Consider the following 19,383-nt stretch of genomic DNA (forward strand, 5'->3'; position numbering starts at 1 on the left):
ACAAGTATATAATACTTCCTTCGAGGGATTTCCTTTTGATTTTATAATTATTGCAACTCTTCTAAGCATTAAATTAACTAAATTATTAGTTTTTAGAAATGGGATCTTCTTCAATTCCTCTATTAAAGTCTTTTTTAAAAGTACTTTCCTGGAAATTTGATAATGTGTTTACGTTACAAACTCTGCTGTAAATGGTTCGTCATAAGAATCGTTCAAATACTTATTACTTCTATACTTTTACCCACTTTTCGCATTTTTTTGTTAATTTCACAAATTATATTAACTAGTAAATGTTGTTTGGACTATATCTATCTTAGACACTTCCGAGAAATTGTAAAATAATATCATTGATTCTAAAAAAGGAAGTTAAAAAACTACAATTTCACACAAAAGTTTTTTAGGAAATTAATCGCTGTACGAATACATTCTACACCCACTGTATATGCCCAACAAACAGGTCTAGTTAAAGAAATGTAAATAAATTCTTGTATTCACCAGTAATCATTGTACTAATTATTTTTAAATGGCTACAATGAATTGTAAGATCAAATGTAATTAAAATTTCTTATGTTAGATATTTAGTATACACTCAAGAAACATGGATAGATCAAAAATTATAAATCAATTCTGATTTTTGCGATTACGTTTCAAACTATACACTGCAATTTTTGGATCGAAATGACGAATGAGTGCAAGGAACTCATTTTCACATGAGTGACCCACTTTTCAATATTAATTTTTTTAGTCCTTTAGAGGAAAGAATTCGTCACCTATATGTGACTGTCATGGCGGTCAACGTATTAAGTAATTCTTCCTATCTATGGTTATCGTTTACATAATATAGTACTGATAATACTCTGCGTATATATTCACTTAAATGTAAATAATTGCGCTATCCAGATATGAGGTCAACGTATTAGCAATGTGCTCGTGATACTTATTCATTTATCCACTATGAAATATTCAATTTTTTCATGGAAATTCTAATTTTTATTTAACATGAAACTGACAAATTATCGTTTACCTATTACTTGCTACTCGAACTTTTTATCTAGATAAAAATTTAACTCAATTCCGTGTGGTTTCTATATACGTTCTATACAATGTATACTCTATCTACATTTTTTATATACACTATATATACATACTATATATCTATATATATAAATATATACTAATATAAAATTAGTATTATTTGTTGATATATTTAATAAATCCGAAAACGTATTTTCAAAATGTTAGTTTGAATATTTGCTCTGATATACTAAAATCAAACAAAATATATATTGCATCTCCCTTATTAATTATTTTCGGATTTGAATGTTCCTAATATACTATACTTACCCCCAATTTACTATGTGAATTAAATGTAAATATAGAAAATAAAATTTCTGTCATTGCGTAATTTGAGAAGGAAGTTATTTAATTTAATTATTTTCTATTAAAAACAATAGATATTACAATTTAATTGGAAAAGAAAGTGCGATATTCAGAGAAGCATAATGACACGTAACAGGAATCGTAAAATCAATATCAGCGCGTTATCGCATTCTTGATAATGCATATATTACCAAAGGATATCATAATGTGCAAGTACCAATCGATTTCCCTTGTTATAATGACTCGTGAACATCAATTTTTAACACCGCACGCACGAGGAAACATGGCGCATAGTCATCGTGAAGTATTATCGCCCATAATATACTGTAATAATAACACTGAATCTGGCTAATCATCGATAAACGTAATTTTAGTAACATTACAAATTAATTCCACGACAAATGTTATCCAATAATGGACACTTATGTTGTAATTCCCCAATGTATCATAATATACTAGCTAAATAATTTCCTCAGCTTTCAGCACGTTATGCGAATCGAATATCCACATGGTCTTGCATGGCGCACGTTCGCAGGATTAACGCAGGTTCCCTATTCATGTGAAGGGAAACGGTTTCTTTATTACACAAACTATTCGGTTCGAAACACGTATTTCACCGTTCCAAAACATAATAAAAAAAATTAATTTTTTGTCATAAAATGTGGATACTCCATCTCGGTGAATTTTGTTTTTAATGCCATAACTACAATATTTCTAAAAATATTGTTGGTCCTATTAGTTTCTTGTAAATTTAAGCCAATATGTTTTTGAATTTTATCGATGATTACAATCAATAAGGATTACTTACGTTAACCACATATTCACCATAAATTGATAAGTTTAATTTAGTATTTGGCTGCAGAGAACAGCGATTGTGAACAAAGGATAGCATGCAATAAAGAATATATGCATGTGCTAAATACTAATAAAACCTATCAATTTATGGACAACGCACGGTCAATATAAATAATCTTTATTGATTCAAATTGTCGACAGATTGAAAGGCGAACACTTTTAAAATTTAAGTCTAGTGACTTAAATTTACAATGGATCTATATATATAATAATAAACGAATTTTTAATACACCGATAATCTTCTTATCTATCTCTTATTTTTGACTTAATTTTGACTCCTTCAAGGTATAAGATTAAGCTACATTTATGTTTTATTTATGAGTAATTTCCTTAAAAGAGCTAAGTGAAATGTTAATTAATTAACTCTGACTAACATGTCATGTGTAAAAATGATGCGTGACAATATTTGGAGTTCACGGAAAAACTGCATTTATTGTAAGATATATGTATACTTTATCAACTTGTCAATATATTTATCGCATCTAAAATTAAGATTCAACTTTTATATTTTTATTGAATTCTATCTAATAATAGATTTAAACGTCTGCCTAATATAAATTTCTGTTTTACAATGTAAAATTACGCATTTAATCACTAAAGTAATTAAAGTAATATTAGTCTTAGTCAGAATTAACAAAATAAAAACCATTCAGTTGCAGTTGGTTGTTACTTCCAAAACAAATATTTCCTAAATTAGCCTCACGTTATCCTGTATATGTACTAAAGCCGAACAACGCTCCGATTGAGTGTATCTTAAACGAAACCTATTTCGAATAACTCGATACTACATATACATCGTTACCAACGATAATGTTGTCCCGTTGCGCAAACCAATCGAAGACAATCGATTGTATTTAAATCGCCCCCGTAACCGTGGAGACACGTCAAAGCATTGAACCGTAGAACGATTTGTATTTGAATGACACTTCATACCTGTCAGGTTAAACTTAGGCGTGACCGTAAAAAACCACACGCATTATCTGTTTACATATGCAATCTAGCGTCTCTGAAAATCGGAGCATTTTTCCTCTGACGCCACAGGTGTCGAGGAATTCGCTGCGCTGTACCTTGTGCACTTTCTTCTTACTTCAAAACAGTTAAAAATCAGCAAAACATGAATCAAATAACGAATCGCGAAGAAAAATATTTTATAACGATTTATCCGCAGATTGAACATTTTTACGGACTACATTCTGTTCGTTTAACATAAATATGGAAGCATATACAGTGGGTGTAGAATGTATTCGTACAGCGATTAATTTCCTAAAAAACTTTTATGTGAAATTGTAGTTTCTTAACTTCCTTTTTTAGAATCAATGATATTATTTTACAATTTCTCGGAAGTGTCTAAGATAGATATAGTCCAAACAACATTTACTAGTTAATATAATTTGTGAAATTAACAAAAAATGCGAAAAGTGGGTAAAAGTATAGAAGCAATAAGTATTTGTACGATTATTATGACGAACCACTTACAGCAGAGTTTGTAACGTAAACACATTAGTTTATTGCTCCGTGCGAATTAGAAAACATCAAATTTCCAGGAAAGTACTTTTAAACAGTTGTTCGAATACTTATTGCTTCAACATTTCTATCGATTAATTGGTTTTTCTTGTTAATTTTCCAACTTACATAAATAGCTATTCTTTTTTTTTGTAATCTATCTATTTTAGAGATTTCCTAGAACATGTAGAATGTCATTGTTTATAAAAAATAAGTTAATAATCTACAATTTTACACAGTTTTTTTGGAAATTGATCGGTGTACGAATACTTTCTACACCCACTGTATATTTGTGTAGAATGTATCATTTTTATACAGTTCTTATGGTATTTATCGTATTTCTATGATATTAATGGTGTTTATATAAATTTGTTAAACTTTTGTATCACAAAAAGATCACATATAACACAGAATACCACAAACAATGTTCCACGTAAATCAGAATGATTATCTCTTCCTCTATCCCCTACCCTTTCAATATTCATTAATATTTATCTAATCTAGATCGCGTTTCGACGATTACTCATTAACCAAATGCAAATCCACTCAACTCTGGATATGTATAAGGTCACAAGTGAGAACAGAACCCGCGTAACCGGGGGACTCGCTGTATCGTGTTTACTATATCTTCGCGACTGCGTATAAAAATTTGCGGATCTATAGTTGAAAGTTTACACTTTGGAGTAAGTCACGGGACGTCCGAGACTCGACTTCTCGCGTTAATTTCCGGACAAGAACACCGTGGTTCGATGACTGGTCCCGTTTAGGAACTAAGAAATGAAACACCTTTGTTAAAACTTACCGGTGCGATGGAGATGATCCGAAGCTCCGATCGAAAATCCAGTCGGTGGATCGAGGGCCGGCGTCCCGCCGTGCCGATGCACTGAACGGTTTCAAACACTTTCGACGTCTTCTGAGAGGCACACCAGCGAAAATTCACACGAGCCGAGCGATCGAATCAATCTCATAATCGCGATCACAGTATCCAACTCCAATCTCGGCACTAGTTATTGTTTTTCAAATTGAAATTGACACGGCGGCGCGCCGAACACGACGCCAAAACGCCAAACTATCGTGGCAACGGGTGCTTCGCTACTGTATGACGGTGTGCAGGGGTTCGTTGTGTGCTTGCCTTTCCGACCGGTGATTGGTGGAGGGGATGACGGAGGACAGATGGTAGTCACGAAACTTACCGACGAGATCCGATCCGCGCCGAGGCTGATTCATAGTTGCCTCGTAAGATGGTGCGTCGATATAATCAGGGAACGTTGACAAGCATTTCTAATGAGTCCGCTGACGTTTAAACGAGGCATTTAAATGAGAACAGTGATAATGTTTGGTTTGGCTTGAATTATCGAAGATATTGGGTTGTCTGGAAAGTCCATCCCGATTTTTGATAGGTGGTGCAGTCCTGAATATGTCGAAATTACTGAAAACAAATAACATATATATGTACATCCCTTAAAAGGTGGAAAGGTTGTGGAATAAAATGGTACCTATGTAATTCAATAAAATAGATTAATATATACACAAATATATTACAATTCAAATGTGCCTTTAAAGTTTTCTTAAAAATTGGCACGAACTTTCTGGACAACCTAATACATAATTTTGGAAAACTCCAAAACGTAGTTAAGGAGTCGTACAAAGTTAAAGTTATAATTGAACCTGTCATATTGTTAGGACTCTTCGCAACAGTGATTTTTGACGTAATCGACAGTGTTTGATTCTTAATTCAATAATAATATTTTGTATTTATGTTTCCTGTAGTATATTGATCATTCTTTGTTATATATAGATAGATAGATAAAGTTTTTAGTCCAGCTTTTAAGCCCTGAAGTGGACTTGGATTACAATTCACTAAACCATATACACCCTCACTCATATCACCATACTCAATACGTTACATACTACTCTTAAAATTAATAACCCTTAATCTACATACATCGAATCCTTGAACTACCCTTAACATTAACTTTGGTCTCTTTCTATTTTACATTTTTTACTGCCCACTCCTTTCCTTCCTCTTCTTCTCAATCTTCCTTACCCACTCTGCTACTCTCTCATCCGCCCTCCCCTCTACCAACGTTTCCTCTTTTAATTCTCCGCTTTCTAACTCCTGGCAGACCTCTATGAGGTGTTTCTGCATCCCTTTTTCCAATTTGCACAAACCGCACTTCCTGTCCTCCTCTTTCAGCCAATATCTGTTTCCCTCTTCTAAATTCCCACACCTTATCCTAGCTATAAGTTTTTGATTATCTCCCTTTCCTGTTTTATGTAAATACTCTGGCCATAGTGCTGTTACAATGTATTTATATCTGCTGTTATATGTTGCCTCTTTTATCTTATTGTATTGCACTTGTTTTTGCACTTGGATATCTCTCTCCCTTACCTCTTTCACTACATCTCTCTCTCCTTCTCTTAACTCCTCGACTCCCGCTTGATTATATCCGATTCTTCTCAGGTAATCCATCCTCTCTTTGATATTTCTTATCTCCTCCGCCGCTGTCTCCTTTTCCTTCAGCCATTCCTTTAACAGCTCCCTGCCGACTGCATTCCTAATCTTCTCTTCAAATCTTAAAGCTTTTATGCCTGTCCTGATTCTTATTTTCTTTCTTTTTGTTTCCTCTAGGATCATGTATTTTGGTGTACAGAAATCCAAACCTAGACATCACCTTATATAGTTTGTTTGTACCCTTTCCAACTCTGCCCTCTCCCTCTATCCAAAAACCTCCGCCCCATATAGCATCACTCCCAATACCAGACTATCAAACATTAGAAGCCTTCTTCTAAAGTCCCCTTTGAACTTCCGTTCTTCTATTCCCCATACCTGTCTGATTACAACATTCGCCTTCTTTATTCTTTCTTATATATATTATATACTATATATGACTGTATTATATTTAGCTGAAATAGTAAATTAACATTTGGAAATGGGGAGGTTAGAAGTAGAACCACAGGGATGGTAAGAACTTTGAAAAATGAACTCAAATAAATTTTGTACTACACACAGATTCAAATCAATAATTAAAATTAATGTCTACTAGTCTACTAGTTCAAAGCTGAAGTTTTATTTCCAGTTATTTTATTTATATAGATCTTAAAATTATTGACAGGATTTAGACCTATGCATAAAAGAAAACTGCATTACGGTTGAAACTCTTTAGACTATGCCACACTATCACTGTTACAAAAAGAACAAGATTAAATATCTTCGAAACTATTAACTAGAAACATTAAAAACTAAATATTGCTTTGTTTGATATTTCATGCTGTACCATTGTACAACTGCTCATTTAAATGTCATTAAACCTATTAGGAAAAATAGCTTTGTGAGAAATCATTAGTTGTTTAATATCTTGAATTTTATTACTTTTATGATGGACTTGGTAATAAGTCTCCAAATAACTTCTAGTTTGAATAAAGATTAGCTTATTATTATATTTTCCATCTTTTATTTTAGAAAAGTATGTACATTTATTTACAACTTATATATTATTTTATTTTTAATCAGTATCAAGGTTTAAAACCATTAATAATAATTTTATGACTGTTGACCCCATTCTCTGAAGGATGAAGTATTCGCCAAGCTTTCTGGTGTAATAGGCCATAAAGACAGTGGTAACATTGCATAATCATGCATTTCTACTGGCCTATACCATGTAGGATAATTAGGTTCATCCGTACTAGTTGAATTTGCATTAGTTTCAAAATATTCTTTGATAATGTCATCAGGATTTGGCCAACCACTTTCAGGTGCATAATGCAATCTCGATTGCTTCTTTGCATCCACTGTAAATGAAATTCGTGTAACTATATGGTATACTACCTTTTCTATTCTTTAAAAGTAACCATGATTATTACCAAGCCGTTGTAACTCCCATATCATAGAAGGCATATAATGTGAAAATCTGCATCCAAGACCAAATGCACAATCACCGGTGGTTAAATAACGTTTACACGGAGTTTTTGAACATTCTTCTCTTAATAATATTTCCGGGTCTATAAAAAGTAATAAACTACACTGTTTACATGATTAATTCCAAAGAAACAATAATGATTATTTTGAGGTTACATTCGTAATTTATTTAAACGAGTAGCTGTTTTAAACATTTTAGAAGCAACAAAGTTACTAAATAATCACCTTTATACATCTTGTAATGGTCTGCGCGATTTTTTGCATGTTGCAAACTCGAAAGATGTTTTTTTCTAGCTTCTGTGTCATCCTTGAAGGATCTGTCACAATAAGCGCAATAATATCGTTTTCCCATGGGTGAAAATTCAAATTAAATTTTACTAAATTCCGAAAAAAATGTATCAGAAATTTTTAGATTAAGGATACGAAATAATAATTTTACTAATCCACGACGACTCGTCGAAAACACAAACATCGACGTTAGGCATTTAAACATACTGACGTGACATCTGCTGGACAGCGTTCAAATAAATCATATGGTACATAGGAATTTAAATATAAATTTTCCGCGCGACTTCTTTGAGTTCCTTACTTTTATATAAAAAAATAATTTCTCTCCACATTAATCACGCGAATTACTTATATGTTAATCGAAAATAATTAATAGAGAAATGAAGAAGTGACGGTTTCAAAGTACTTAATGTAATTCAAGGTGTATTTCTAATACTTCGTAGTATAAATCGGAATCTTTCTTTTTGTACACTTAATGGGTATTTATTTTAAACAAACAGATTACGTACATGATACTGCTCATTTAAACGTTACAATTGTTTGTTACATCCTTAGAATATAATTTATCGCAACATCTTGTGTGTTACTAATCTATGTATATCTGTGTGGTATCGTCACGTACCGAAGAAAATGCCTATAATTTATTACAATACCTTCTCCATTAATTTTTAAAAAGACATCGTTGCAACTACAGAAGCTCCAATATATTTAAACATTTTTAATTATACATTAGTAGTACGCGTTTGTTGAACAATAATTTTGCTTACAGCGAGTAAAATTGTTTATCCCGTTTATTTAGACACTTCCAAGTTAATCTCTTAGAAATATAATTCTCCTTTGGTATGGAATATTTCATTGTGCACGATTTGAATTTTACACCTATCATTCTTGATCGATCGAGTCCTAATAATAATAAATTGCTATTCAAATCTCATGCATTGTTCACCAATATGCCTGAAAACGAACAATTAATTCCTTCATCCAAAATATAAAGCCGATCCTCACCAAGCGGCAGTAATAAAGAGCAGCTGATGTATTGTATCGTTGACGGAGATCATAAATATATTTGATAATATTAATATTATTATACACATATAATATATAATATAAATACAATATTAATAATATTAATATATGTATATAGGTGTCAATATTGATTATAATAATATTTCATACAGGAGCCTCTTAATTTGTGTAGCATACAAATATTATTATAACAGGAATATAATATTATAAATAGATTTAGTGTAATTTGAGTCTTTTCTATATAATTTTAGCGTGTCGTTGCCGAGACTCGACGTGTCGCAGTGTGAATCGGCTTTCAATGGTCGCGCTTCGAAAATTTTCTTTTCGTTAATCGTCGCAATTTAAATAAACGTTCATTGTTTTGTTATTCGTCCGATTTATTCGTGTCGGCGACGAGTCACTTTCCTTAGACATTTTCGACGATAGCAACGTCTTCATTAACTTCTCTACAAGTAGTAAGTGGTAACCTATGAGGTAACGTGAAAATGCAAGAAAGTAGGAATCAAAAAAGCCCGAACAATTGTCAGAAAAATCGTGCGAAAGATCGCTTCACGAGAAAATCGGCAAAATGTGATTTAAATCTGGAAATTCTTTCGTGGCGATCTTCTTTTGTAACAAGTAGGATACAGTATGGCGGTGGGGCGGAAGTGACGAGAACACGGGGACTTCTTCGTTTCTAATACTTTTTATAATAAATGCAGAAATATTTTCATTGATGAAATACTTCCGGGTGAACGATTGGTAAACATTGATGGGGGAAATCAGGCGGAATTACGGACAATAGCGAAGGGAGACTTTCGAGATTCAACCCTCTAAAATGAAATGAAAAATTGTACAGTATGATAGTTGCATCTTTGAGTATATTAAATGATAATCAAAAGATTTGTGACATTTACGGCCTGATTCTTCATGGCTACTACTAACCGAGGCTTCCGGTGCTTCGCCAACATTGCAGTTAGTTTCTTCAAGGATCAAATCACTCATTGATAATATAACATGTTATCATATCATTGTTTCTCAATGTAGGCGAATCATAAATATATTATTTAATACATTTTAATTATGGTATTTCCAATTTCATATTTGGTTTAATGGGGTTTCAGTGCTGTTTCCCAAATGCTGGCTAAGCATAGAAATAGCCTAACATTTGCAAACGTCACCAACTTCAATATTCTTATTAGACCTTCAAATTTCATGTATCTTATTATTTTGTATGTTAAGTTAAAATTATAAGTAATAAATGTTATTTAAATTTTGTTTCTTTCAAATTTCTTTGTTTATGTCTTACTAAAGTTTAACGTAAATCTAGTCTATATTTTTGAAGGGATTATTATAATATATTATAATTTTAAGCTCCTAAAAATTAAACGAGGCGAATTAAGAAATGGATCTGATAAAGTAGATATTTAAACTAAAAGAAATTGAAAAACACTGTATTATAGAAATATCAGTGCGAAGAATCTAGCTACAGTATTAGCGAAACGTAAGAGTTTCTCACCCAAAAGATAACATGGAAACTCCAATTAGTATCAACCATGAACGATAATATTTTCTTACAATGTGTTTCTTGGATACGCGAATTCTATACAATGTATTAAACTTTTCCCAGAAGAAACTATTTCTCGGACGTATTTGCCCCGTACCACGGCTGACAAAAACAAATCCGAGTACCTCGTGTAGTATTTCCAAGGATTTTATTCGCGCACGACGTTGTGTCGCTTTTGAAGGTGAAATTGCAGTTTGCGTTACGTTCGATGGAAAACATCGTGATAGGCGACAACGCGCGACGGAGATTAGTGACGCATAGCGAAACTATTTACAGGGGAAAAATAAACGACGTCCAATGTCAGGAGTTAGGTCGTTAGAGCGTATGATAAAACGATAACAGCTCTTGTTGCACATTTAATGCTATCGCGGCAGGCTCGGCACGTCATAAATTATTTAATAATTCGTGGACAGAAATACGTGCATGATAAAAACCGCTCGATAGTTTCACGGAGAATCCTTGATTTCGCCATTAGACCAAGGCAAAGAAATATATGTTCGTTTCTTGTAGAGCAAAATCATGAATATCAATATCAGTTACGTATTTTATTTATGGAAGAAATATTTTGTACAACCTTCGATTAAATTGATTTTGTATTTTTTGAAATAATAAAATGCAGAGCTGAACGTTAAACTGGATTTATTTTTGAAAATTTATGAGTGCGACACCGTTAAAATTCATTTTATCGCGTAGTTTTTAAAGTTTCGAGAACACCTTCAGCATTTTATGAGAATTACTTTTTGCTCTATAACAAAAGCTGCGGATAATACTGAATTGAATGCAACTACGTTAAATAACACTTTTAACAACAACAAAAATAGAAGACAGTAACCATTAAGTTATCACCATTAAACAATTTTAATATTCATATTTAATAATTATAAATTAATAAAATTGCAACGATGGTGTTTAAATGGAAAATACTACAAACAGTATAAAAGTTGCTCGAATGTACTATTTAACGCGATAAAAGTCATTTTAGTATTATCTACAACGATTCTTATAGGAATTGGTCCGCATTTGGAAAAGCTGGTGGAAGAATTTTAATAGTACGCTAATTGGACCAATGAAGTATTTAATGTTCTTTTAATGCGATTAAAAAATAGCCACTCTATACGAGGCAGCAATGTGTAATGTACTTAGAGGTTAATGAACGATAAAATCATTTTTGAACAGATGATGTCTCGAGCAGCGTATTATATCCAATATCCATTTATTAATAATAAAAGTGTTCCATTTTCGACCGTTTCGCACGCTGATTTTAACAGATTCTTTAAATAGAATTTGGTGCCAATCGTACCAAGTATACCAATCGAATGTCGAAAAAGAGGTGAAAATGGAGGTCAAAAGGCTAAAATGGCGGTATAGGGGTGGGACGAGTACCCCTGACGGCGATAAAAAGCGGCGCAGTGTTTTTAGGCCTGCTAAAAACAACGTATGTATATATATTCTCCCACCGACCGACCAGCTCGATCGAATGAAATGAACACGGACTAGATGAGAATAAAAAAACGCGATATCGTTACCTGCAGAGGCGGGTAAAATATGATTAAAATAATAGATGACGAAAACTTGCGAATTTTTAATTGTCTTTGTGACATTAATAGTTCAGTTTATAACTGGAATTCTAATTTTCAAAGGGACGTTAAAGAAATCGTTTATTCATTATTCGACACTTCTACCAAATAAGAATTGTTCCCATCTCTCGTTATACAATAGCAGAGATGGGTAAGACTTTATTCAAATAATGAATAGCGAATGAACTAATTTAACGTAATTATATGAATTTCATTATAGAATGAAGTATTTCACAATGGACAACTGCAAATGGAACTGTACGATCGAATAAAGGTCACGAATATTTTGTACCCGTATATTGGTTTAATTAAATTATAATATACCTCGTACAATTTAATTAAACTTTCATACGAGTAGCACTATATTCGAGACGTTTATTCGATTGAACAGTGCTATATATTTATAGGTGAAATATTTCATTCTATGATTCTAATTTGGATTCATCAATAACGAATGAAAAGTTCACCTTGTATTCGTTATTTAAGACTTTGATATAAATAAGAATTTTGCTCATTTCTTGTTACGTGACTGTTAAACGTATGTATCTATTTTATGTGCATCGATAACGTGTGATCTAACGCATAAAAATATCTGTTATCTTATCATTGAAAAATAAATCGTGTACCAACATAACGGAATGGATGTCCTTAACGTTAGAGCGATGCAACTCTGGCGATACACCTATCGATTAAATATATACGACAGTAGTACAACAGAGCAGGGCAAGATTTTATTGGAATAATTGATAACGAATAGAAACAATCTATAGCGTTTTATTTGCTACGATTATTCGATCAGGCAGTTATTCATTCGATATTAAATTTCATTCCATTTTATAAATTCAAATGACAATTTTTATTGGACAATAACTTATCGAAAACTGTTTGTCCTTTATCCGTCATTCGAAATTTTCAGGTGAAAATTTTGCCCAACTCTGTCGCACTGGTGTGCGTTTTTCAATTCCCTCGGGGACAGTTTGCTCGGTGAAGTAATCCTTTTTAATTATTTCCATTGTTAGCATTGTATACACACATACACTTTTTTGCGTTCATATGCAGGCTTACGATAAGTTTAAAATATTCGAGTAATTGTTGTTCCAACACGAGAGTCTTTAACATCGTCGAAGTTGTATATAAATTTTTAACGTTTTCGATCATGTAATTGGTAATTTTTTGAATAAAAGTATGTAACATTAAATCTAAAAAAAAATATCAAAGAAGATATAACTGTAGTGAATTTTTTCTCAATGATCAACCTTCATTGGTATTAATATATCTATGTTCTTTTTTTAAAGTACACAGATATAATTATAGATTAATATAATTATCAAATATGAATTATCAAACATAATTTTATTTGATAATCTGCTTTTGATTTATTTTCCGGTACATGAACCTGTATAACTTCTTTTATATAATTTCTAGATTTTAAATTACATGATTTCTCTAACGACGATCAATTATTTGGTTAAGTACATTTAAAGTTTTCGTACATCCTTTTTGATATCGAAGATCAAAGAATTATTTCTTAAAAGAAATATTAGGAAATGTATGTTGGTAATAATATTAATTGAATTATAGTGAATCTTGTTTTAGAGGCGCTCCTCGGGTTCGGAACATGCCTCTTACACGTCGAGAGGGCCAGAACAGAATCGTTCTGATTCCTTTTCGAAAGAGGCTAATTCACTATTATTTTCCTCGATTGGTACTCGACGAACAGTTCCAAAGAGTAGTGGAGGCAACCACGTGTCTCTTAGACAGGAAATTTTCGCATCTCTTACACATAATTCACTGCATATCCATATATTTTGGTAAAAGTAAGATTATTACCAATTTATGCTATAAAAAAGATTCTCATGCTCGAATAACTACTGCTTTGATGTTTAAAATTTGTACTCAAGCTACTGGTTGGAAAACTCCATCCGTTTCTTTGAGCCAGAGTTGGGCATTACTTAAATAATTACTAAAACGATAGATTATTCTTTAATGAAAAACGAAACAATCTAGAGAAAATTTTGGTTCCCTTGAAACAAATCTTTCTTTCCTTTTTTTCAAGGAAACATGTAAATTTATTAGATTATTCAAAAGGCAGATTATTCTTTAATAAAGGAGGAAAAATTTAGACAAAATTTTCGTTTTCTTGAAACAAATATTTCCTTTTCGTTTTCAAGGAAACATGTAAACTTCTTAGATTATTCAAACGATAAATTATTCTTTAATAAAAAACGAAGCAATCTAGATAAAATTTTCGTTTCCTTGAAACAAACCTCCCCTCCTTTTTTTTTCAAGGAAATACATGAATATTGTAAAGTTTTACTGAAAATGACTCAAATGAAAGAATCGAACATGCTATACAAACAAAATAAAGGGCTTGACGAGCCAAGGAATTTCGAAGAGCAGAGACGAGTTATTTTTCGGACAAACTGTTTCATTTTATTTGGCTCGGTAAGGGGTAAGGTTGTGCACCACTGGTGTAAACCGAATCTCTGTCGCGGATAGATGAAAATGCCAGCGATTCCTTGTCTGGAGCGGTCGCGTGCGGACGTTTGATATTTCATCCAGTCTGTCAATTCTTCGTCTCGGTCGCCTGCGTGCGTCGCGCGCTGTAAGGGGTGGTTCGATACGAATGGCCGAGTTGCTGGGTCGTCGAGTCTCGACGTTGGTTCGCACAGTGAAAATTATACAAGGGTAAACACGCTCTATTTCCGGCACGGACAGAATACAATACAACCTCTTAACGAAATCCGGTTACTTTCATCAATCGTCGATTAATTTCACGTTAATTTTCAGTTTCTTCTCCCATTCTTTACCCCTATGCTTACAGAAGCCATAGACGCAACGATTCATTCCACTTAGGGCAGACTAATTGTACAAAGGCAATTTTAAATAAACAAATTTTGTTTTCCATATCATGGATTTGCTTCAGATAGTACAACAAATTGGACAAATTAAACAGAAAATTGAGTTTAATTATAGAATTCATAGGTGCTGAAGATACACGTTCTCGACAACTTCATCTTTTGAGTTGGGTAGGGATTACTTTGTACTTACTATTTTGGTGATCATAATTGTCAGATTAATCAGTAATCGTCAAATGTATTTGGAAGCTGTATTTGTAGATTAGTAATTTGTCATTTTTCGGGGCTAATTGTGTTGGATTATTCGTTAATTGTTAATTATGATTATATTATTCCAACACTGTCCCGTCGTTATTTAGTCATACTAATGATAATTTAGAATAACAAAAATTTTGAATCGAACTGTAAAGCAGTCATACTTCTCGAACACTGTCCCCATATTTCAGAGGTTTGTCAAATTGTATTTGAATAATGATTGACGAATAAAGCCAACGTATGGTGATTCGTCGAGTTTATTCGATTAAACAGGTAAATTTTTATTCGTTCACCCTAAAATGTTTCACCCTGTAATTCAAACTCTATTTTTATTCAACGATTAATGAATAAAAAGTAGGTTATCTTTTACTCGTTACTGAAGCTTTGAATCCACATATAATTTTACTCATGTTTATCCTATTTTGATATAACATAGTTCTCGAACTTACATTTTTCTAATCAATCTTTTTTTCAATACGGCCAATAAATTCTTTAAACGAAATGAAAAAATACAAAAATCATTTTCAGAAAAAGTTTCTAACGTAATCTAAATATTTGATCTATTTTGATAAATATAGTTTTCGATTGCTCTGGAAAGTGAAGTCAGTTGTAGGAAAACACCGTTACGTCTATGACCTTTATTTTGTTGATTCGATTCGTGTGGCTTGCTCGAGGAAATGAAATTTCATTAAGAATATCGAATCGCTCTCGAGTCAATTGATTTTGTTCGGTTTTCGCTTTTATTTTTATCTCGTTATCTCGAGTGGCTTGGACTTGGGGAAATTCAGGCAGCCCTTTTCGAATAATCGCTTGTTCGCGCTTGACCGAGGATCGATTTAACGCAACGCATAGCGGCTCCTGACGTTTATTACACCGATCAGTGTTTTTCTCGTTCGATCCGCTCTTCCGATTCGTTTACCCCACGTCAGAGTTGGGTAAAATTTCTTCCATGAAATACAAATTTCGAAAAACGAATAAAATATGAGAAACATTTTATTATTCAGTTATTTCGGTACGATAATATAATTTTGGATATAGTTATTCGAGCAAAAGCTCAATATTTACTCGTTCTTTTATACACGCAACATATTTTACAATTCTAATTCGATAATAAATAAATACATTATAATTAATTTCGTTTTATATAAACTTCTTCACTGAACATTTTCCATTGAAATTCTCAATTCTTATAACTATTTGTCGATCCTACTATGATTTTCGATTGAGAAAGTGGCGCGCTGTGTATCCAATTTTGCGAATTTAAATTTAATCGTACAGATTCTGAAGATGATTCAGTACCAAAAATCAAAATATACGAGTAATATATACAGTCAGTGTAATAAGTATTCATACAGGAATCATTTATTTTAAATGGGTTGCTGTACGATTACTTCTTACACTGAATGTATCTATTTTTATTATTTCTGTCCGTTAATCGTTGAACGAAAGTTAATATTTGAATTGCAGAATGAAATTACACTCAACGTTGGACGAATCGAGACCTACGATCATGATCACGGTACATTGAATAAGTGTCACGAATAAATCGTTTTTATTCGAGACCGATTATTCGATTGAAATTTTACCCATCTCTGCTTCGTGTCAGGGGATGTTTTACGTCGATAAAATGCCAATTTGCAGCAGACAGCCAAGAACTGTCGATACCAGACGATTAGGAGTTTTCACCTTCCACCGCGCACGATTGTAAATGTTAATTAGTAAACACTTGGAATACAGTTTTAGAGTAATCGCGGAATACACACGGCATGTGAATTTTTGGATAAAAAAAATCGTCGTGATACTTGTCATTCAACCCTCTATCGCAGCCATTTTATTTTTAGTTTATTAATTATTTATTTTTAATTATAGCTTTATGAATTATTTAATATTCAATATTAAATTCAATTCAATTTAATTCAATTATTTAATATTCAATCTCAATAATCAGCGACGAAAAGTTTCACAAATGGAAGAGGGAGTAAAATAGTTTTATATACGCAAACTTTTAAAATTTTGCACGTTTAGAACATATTAAAAAAAGTTTTTTGAATTTTTTCATAGGATGGGACGGCAATTCGTTTTTGTTCTCGTTTAATTGCGCTACTGACCTAATCTGCAGGGTTATTATTCGTCTTTATAAGATAACATCGTATTGCTTCTTGTCATCGATAGTGGCATGGACTAAAAAATATCAATTTTAATTTTATTGTATAAGTTAATTGAGTTGGTCGACCTCTTCTATTATTTAGAATAGTACAACAACAAATAAACAAGACAGGAATCAATTGAAACAGTTCTTTAAAAATGCAATTTTTAAAATGCTTATAAAATGCTGTAAAATTTAATTTTTTAGTTATGTCACTATCGCTATTCAGGAGTAATATAGAAATCTCTCAATGATCGAACGTAATATGCAATAGAGGGTTAAGTGACCGAAATCCTTTCAAAAGTACAAAGGGAAAGTGATGAGATTTTTCATCAGAGTTGGGCAGAATTTATTTTCAAACAACAAATGACGAATAAAAGCTCTGTGCAACGGTTTATTCGCAACATTTATTCGACTAAACAGTTACACATGGAAGCCTCTATTCGTTCACCGTAAAACATAATTTGATTTCACAATCGGATCATAATCAGTATCAAACAAATAACATATAGAAAAATATCGATCTTTAATTCCTTACTTGAAGTATCTTATCCAGATAAAAATCTTTGCCCATCTCTGCATTCAAAATTTATCGAGGGTCTGTCTCATTCAAATCGAAAGTCCGAATTCGCAAGCTCCTAAAGAAACCACGATAAAACGTGAGGATTCTAAGCAATCACGGAGAATATCGGACGATAACAATGTCATCATGAACATTGAAATGATAGCACTTGATCGCGAGGTATCGTGTGAAGTAATCGCGATCGCACGAAGCAGGACTCAACGACAAATGAAAAAGAAACAGGTTGATGCCCGATTTCTTGCTATTATTATTTTTTTTTTGCTTTTTTCTTTGTTTTGAACGTTCGATTTGCTTCTTATTTTACGTTTACTTTTATTTGTTCTTTATTTCGGGCATACTATCGGCGATTCGATTTCGAAGAATCAGCTACTCTCCGTTGTTCTCCTTAATTCTTGGTCTCCTCCTGGCCAGGAGTCCCCACTTCCTGGCGCACCTTGTGACCCCGGAAGCTCGCTTGGATTTTCGTCGCCGCTTTGTGCAGATCCGGATCCGTGAGATCGATACCCTCCAGCTCGTTCATGGCGTCCTTTGCCTGAAACAACAGATTGCAACGGCTACGTGTAGATTTGTAGTTGCGAACCATGTCGGTGGGCTACGCGAATAGTGTTTGCCAACCACCACGGGCTAATTTAACCGTATGTGTGTCTTCGCGTTACGGTTCATGCCACGACGAAATTACGTTCAGTAGTTGCGTGATATAAACGGTTTCCTAAAAAGGGTTTCGGGACTTTGTTAATAAAGTACAAGTGAGTTAGCGCAGTCGTGGTAAGACACACATTTCTGTTTCGTTGCTCTTGTTTTCATTGCTACCAAATCATAAACATATTATTTTTGTTTTTTAGACGATTAAATAATGTTGTTTGTTTGGGTAGAAATTATTTATATTGTGCACTTTTCTTTGTAATTAATTCTAAACTCCAATCCAGTATTAACACATTCGCGACCGGCAGACGTTTTACGTTTCTAATACCGAGTAGGTACTGACGAAAATAATAAAATTCTGAAGCTGGACATCGCAAATTTGTATCGTTAAGACGAAGATAAAAATTACAAAATATGTTTTGAAATATCAATGTTGTAAATATGTAGTACATAAAATAAAAAAATTGTCATAATTTGGAATAGAAACCAGGAATAGAGTTTGAAGTTACGAGAATTCACGTCAGTACTCGCGAATGTGTTAATATATAGAAAGCATATGTGCATTATTTCATTATTCAGAAATAAATACATTAAAGAGAATCTGAAGTTAAAAAGACGTTTATTCCATATGAATTATGCCTGTTTATACTGTATTAAATTATGACATATATTTGTAGATGAAAATCTTAAAAGTGTTTAAATATAATTTTGGAAATTTACTTGTTCATAAATCATTTGTTTTATAGATAATAAAATAATTGTATGTGCTCAAGTAGAAATTGTTTATATTATGCACTTTTCTCTG

At 32.6% G+C, this 19,383-nt stretch overlaps 2 protein-coding genes across 2 annotated transcripts in view; both read right to left on the bottom strand.

Annotated features, from left to right (window-relative positions):
• Positions 1-7,162: 7,162 nt before the first annotated feature.
• Positions 7,163-8,223, bottom strand: LOC128882078 (zinc finger matrin-type protein 5). Its single transcript, XM_054133650.1, has 3 exons — positions 7,883-8,223; positions 7,603-7,740; positions 7,163-7,530 (listed from the first exon to the last, which is right to left on the bottom strand). The coding sequence occupies exons 1-3, from the start codon at positions 8,007-8,009 to the stop codon at positions 7,283-7,285; spliced, it is 513 nt and encodes a 170-aa protein (XP_053989625.1). The 5' UTR covers positions 8,010-8,223; the 3' UTR covers positions 7,163-7,282.
• Positions 8,224-14,345: 6,122 nt separating this feature from the next.
• Positions 14,346-19,383, bottom strand: part of LOC128882067 (neuromodulin) — a 232,861-nt gene continuing 227,823 nt past the window's right edge. The window contains exon 4 of the mRNA XM_054133645.1: positions 14,346-18,468. Coding sequence (XP_053989620.1) covers positions 18,322-18,468 — 147 coding nt within the window. The 3' untranslated portion in view covers positions 14,346-18,321. The remainder of the gene's footprint in view (positions 18,469-19,383) is intronic.

Source organism: Hylaeus volcanicus, chromosome 1 (assembly GCF_026283585.1).
Source record: "Hylaeus volcanicus isolate JK05 chromosome 1, UHH_iyHylVolc1.0_haploid, whole genome shotgun sequence".
Lineage (NCBI taxonomy): Eukaryota > Metazoa > Arthropoda > Insecta > Hymenoptera > Colletidae > Hylaeus > Hylaeus volcanicus.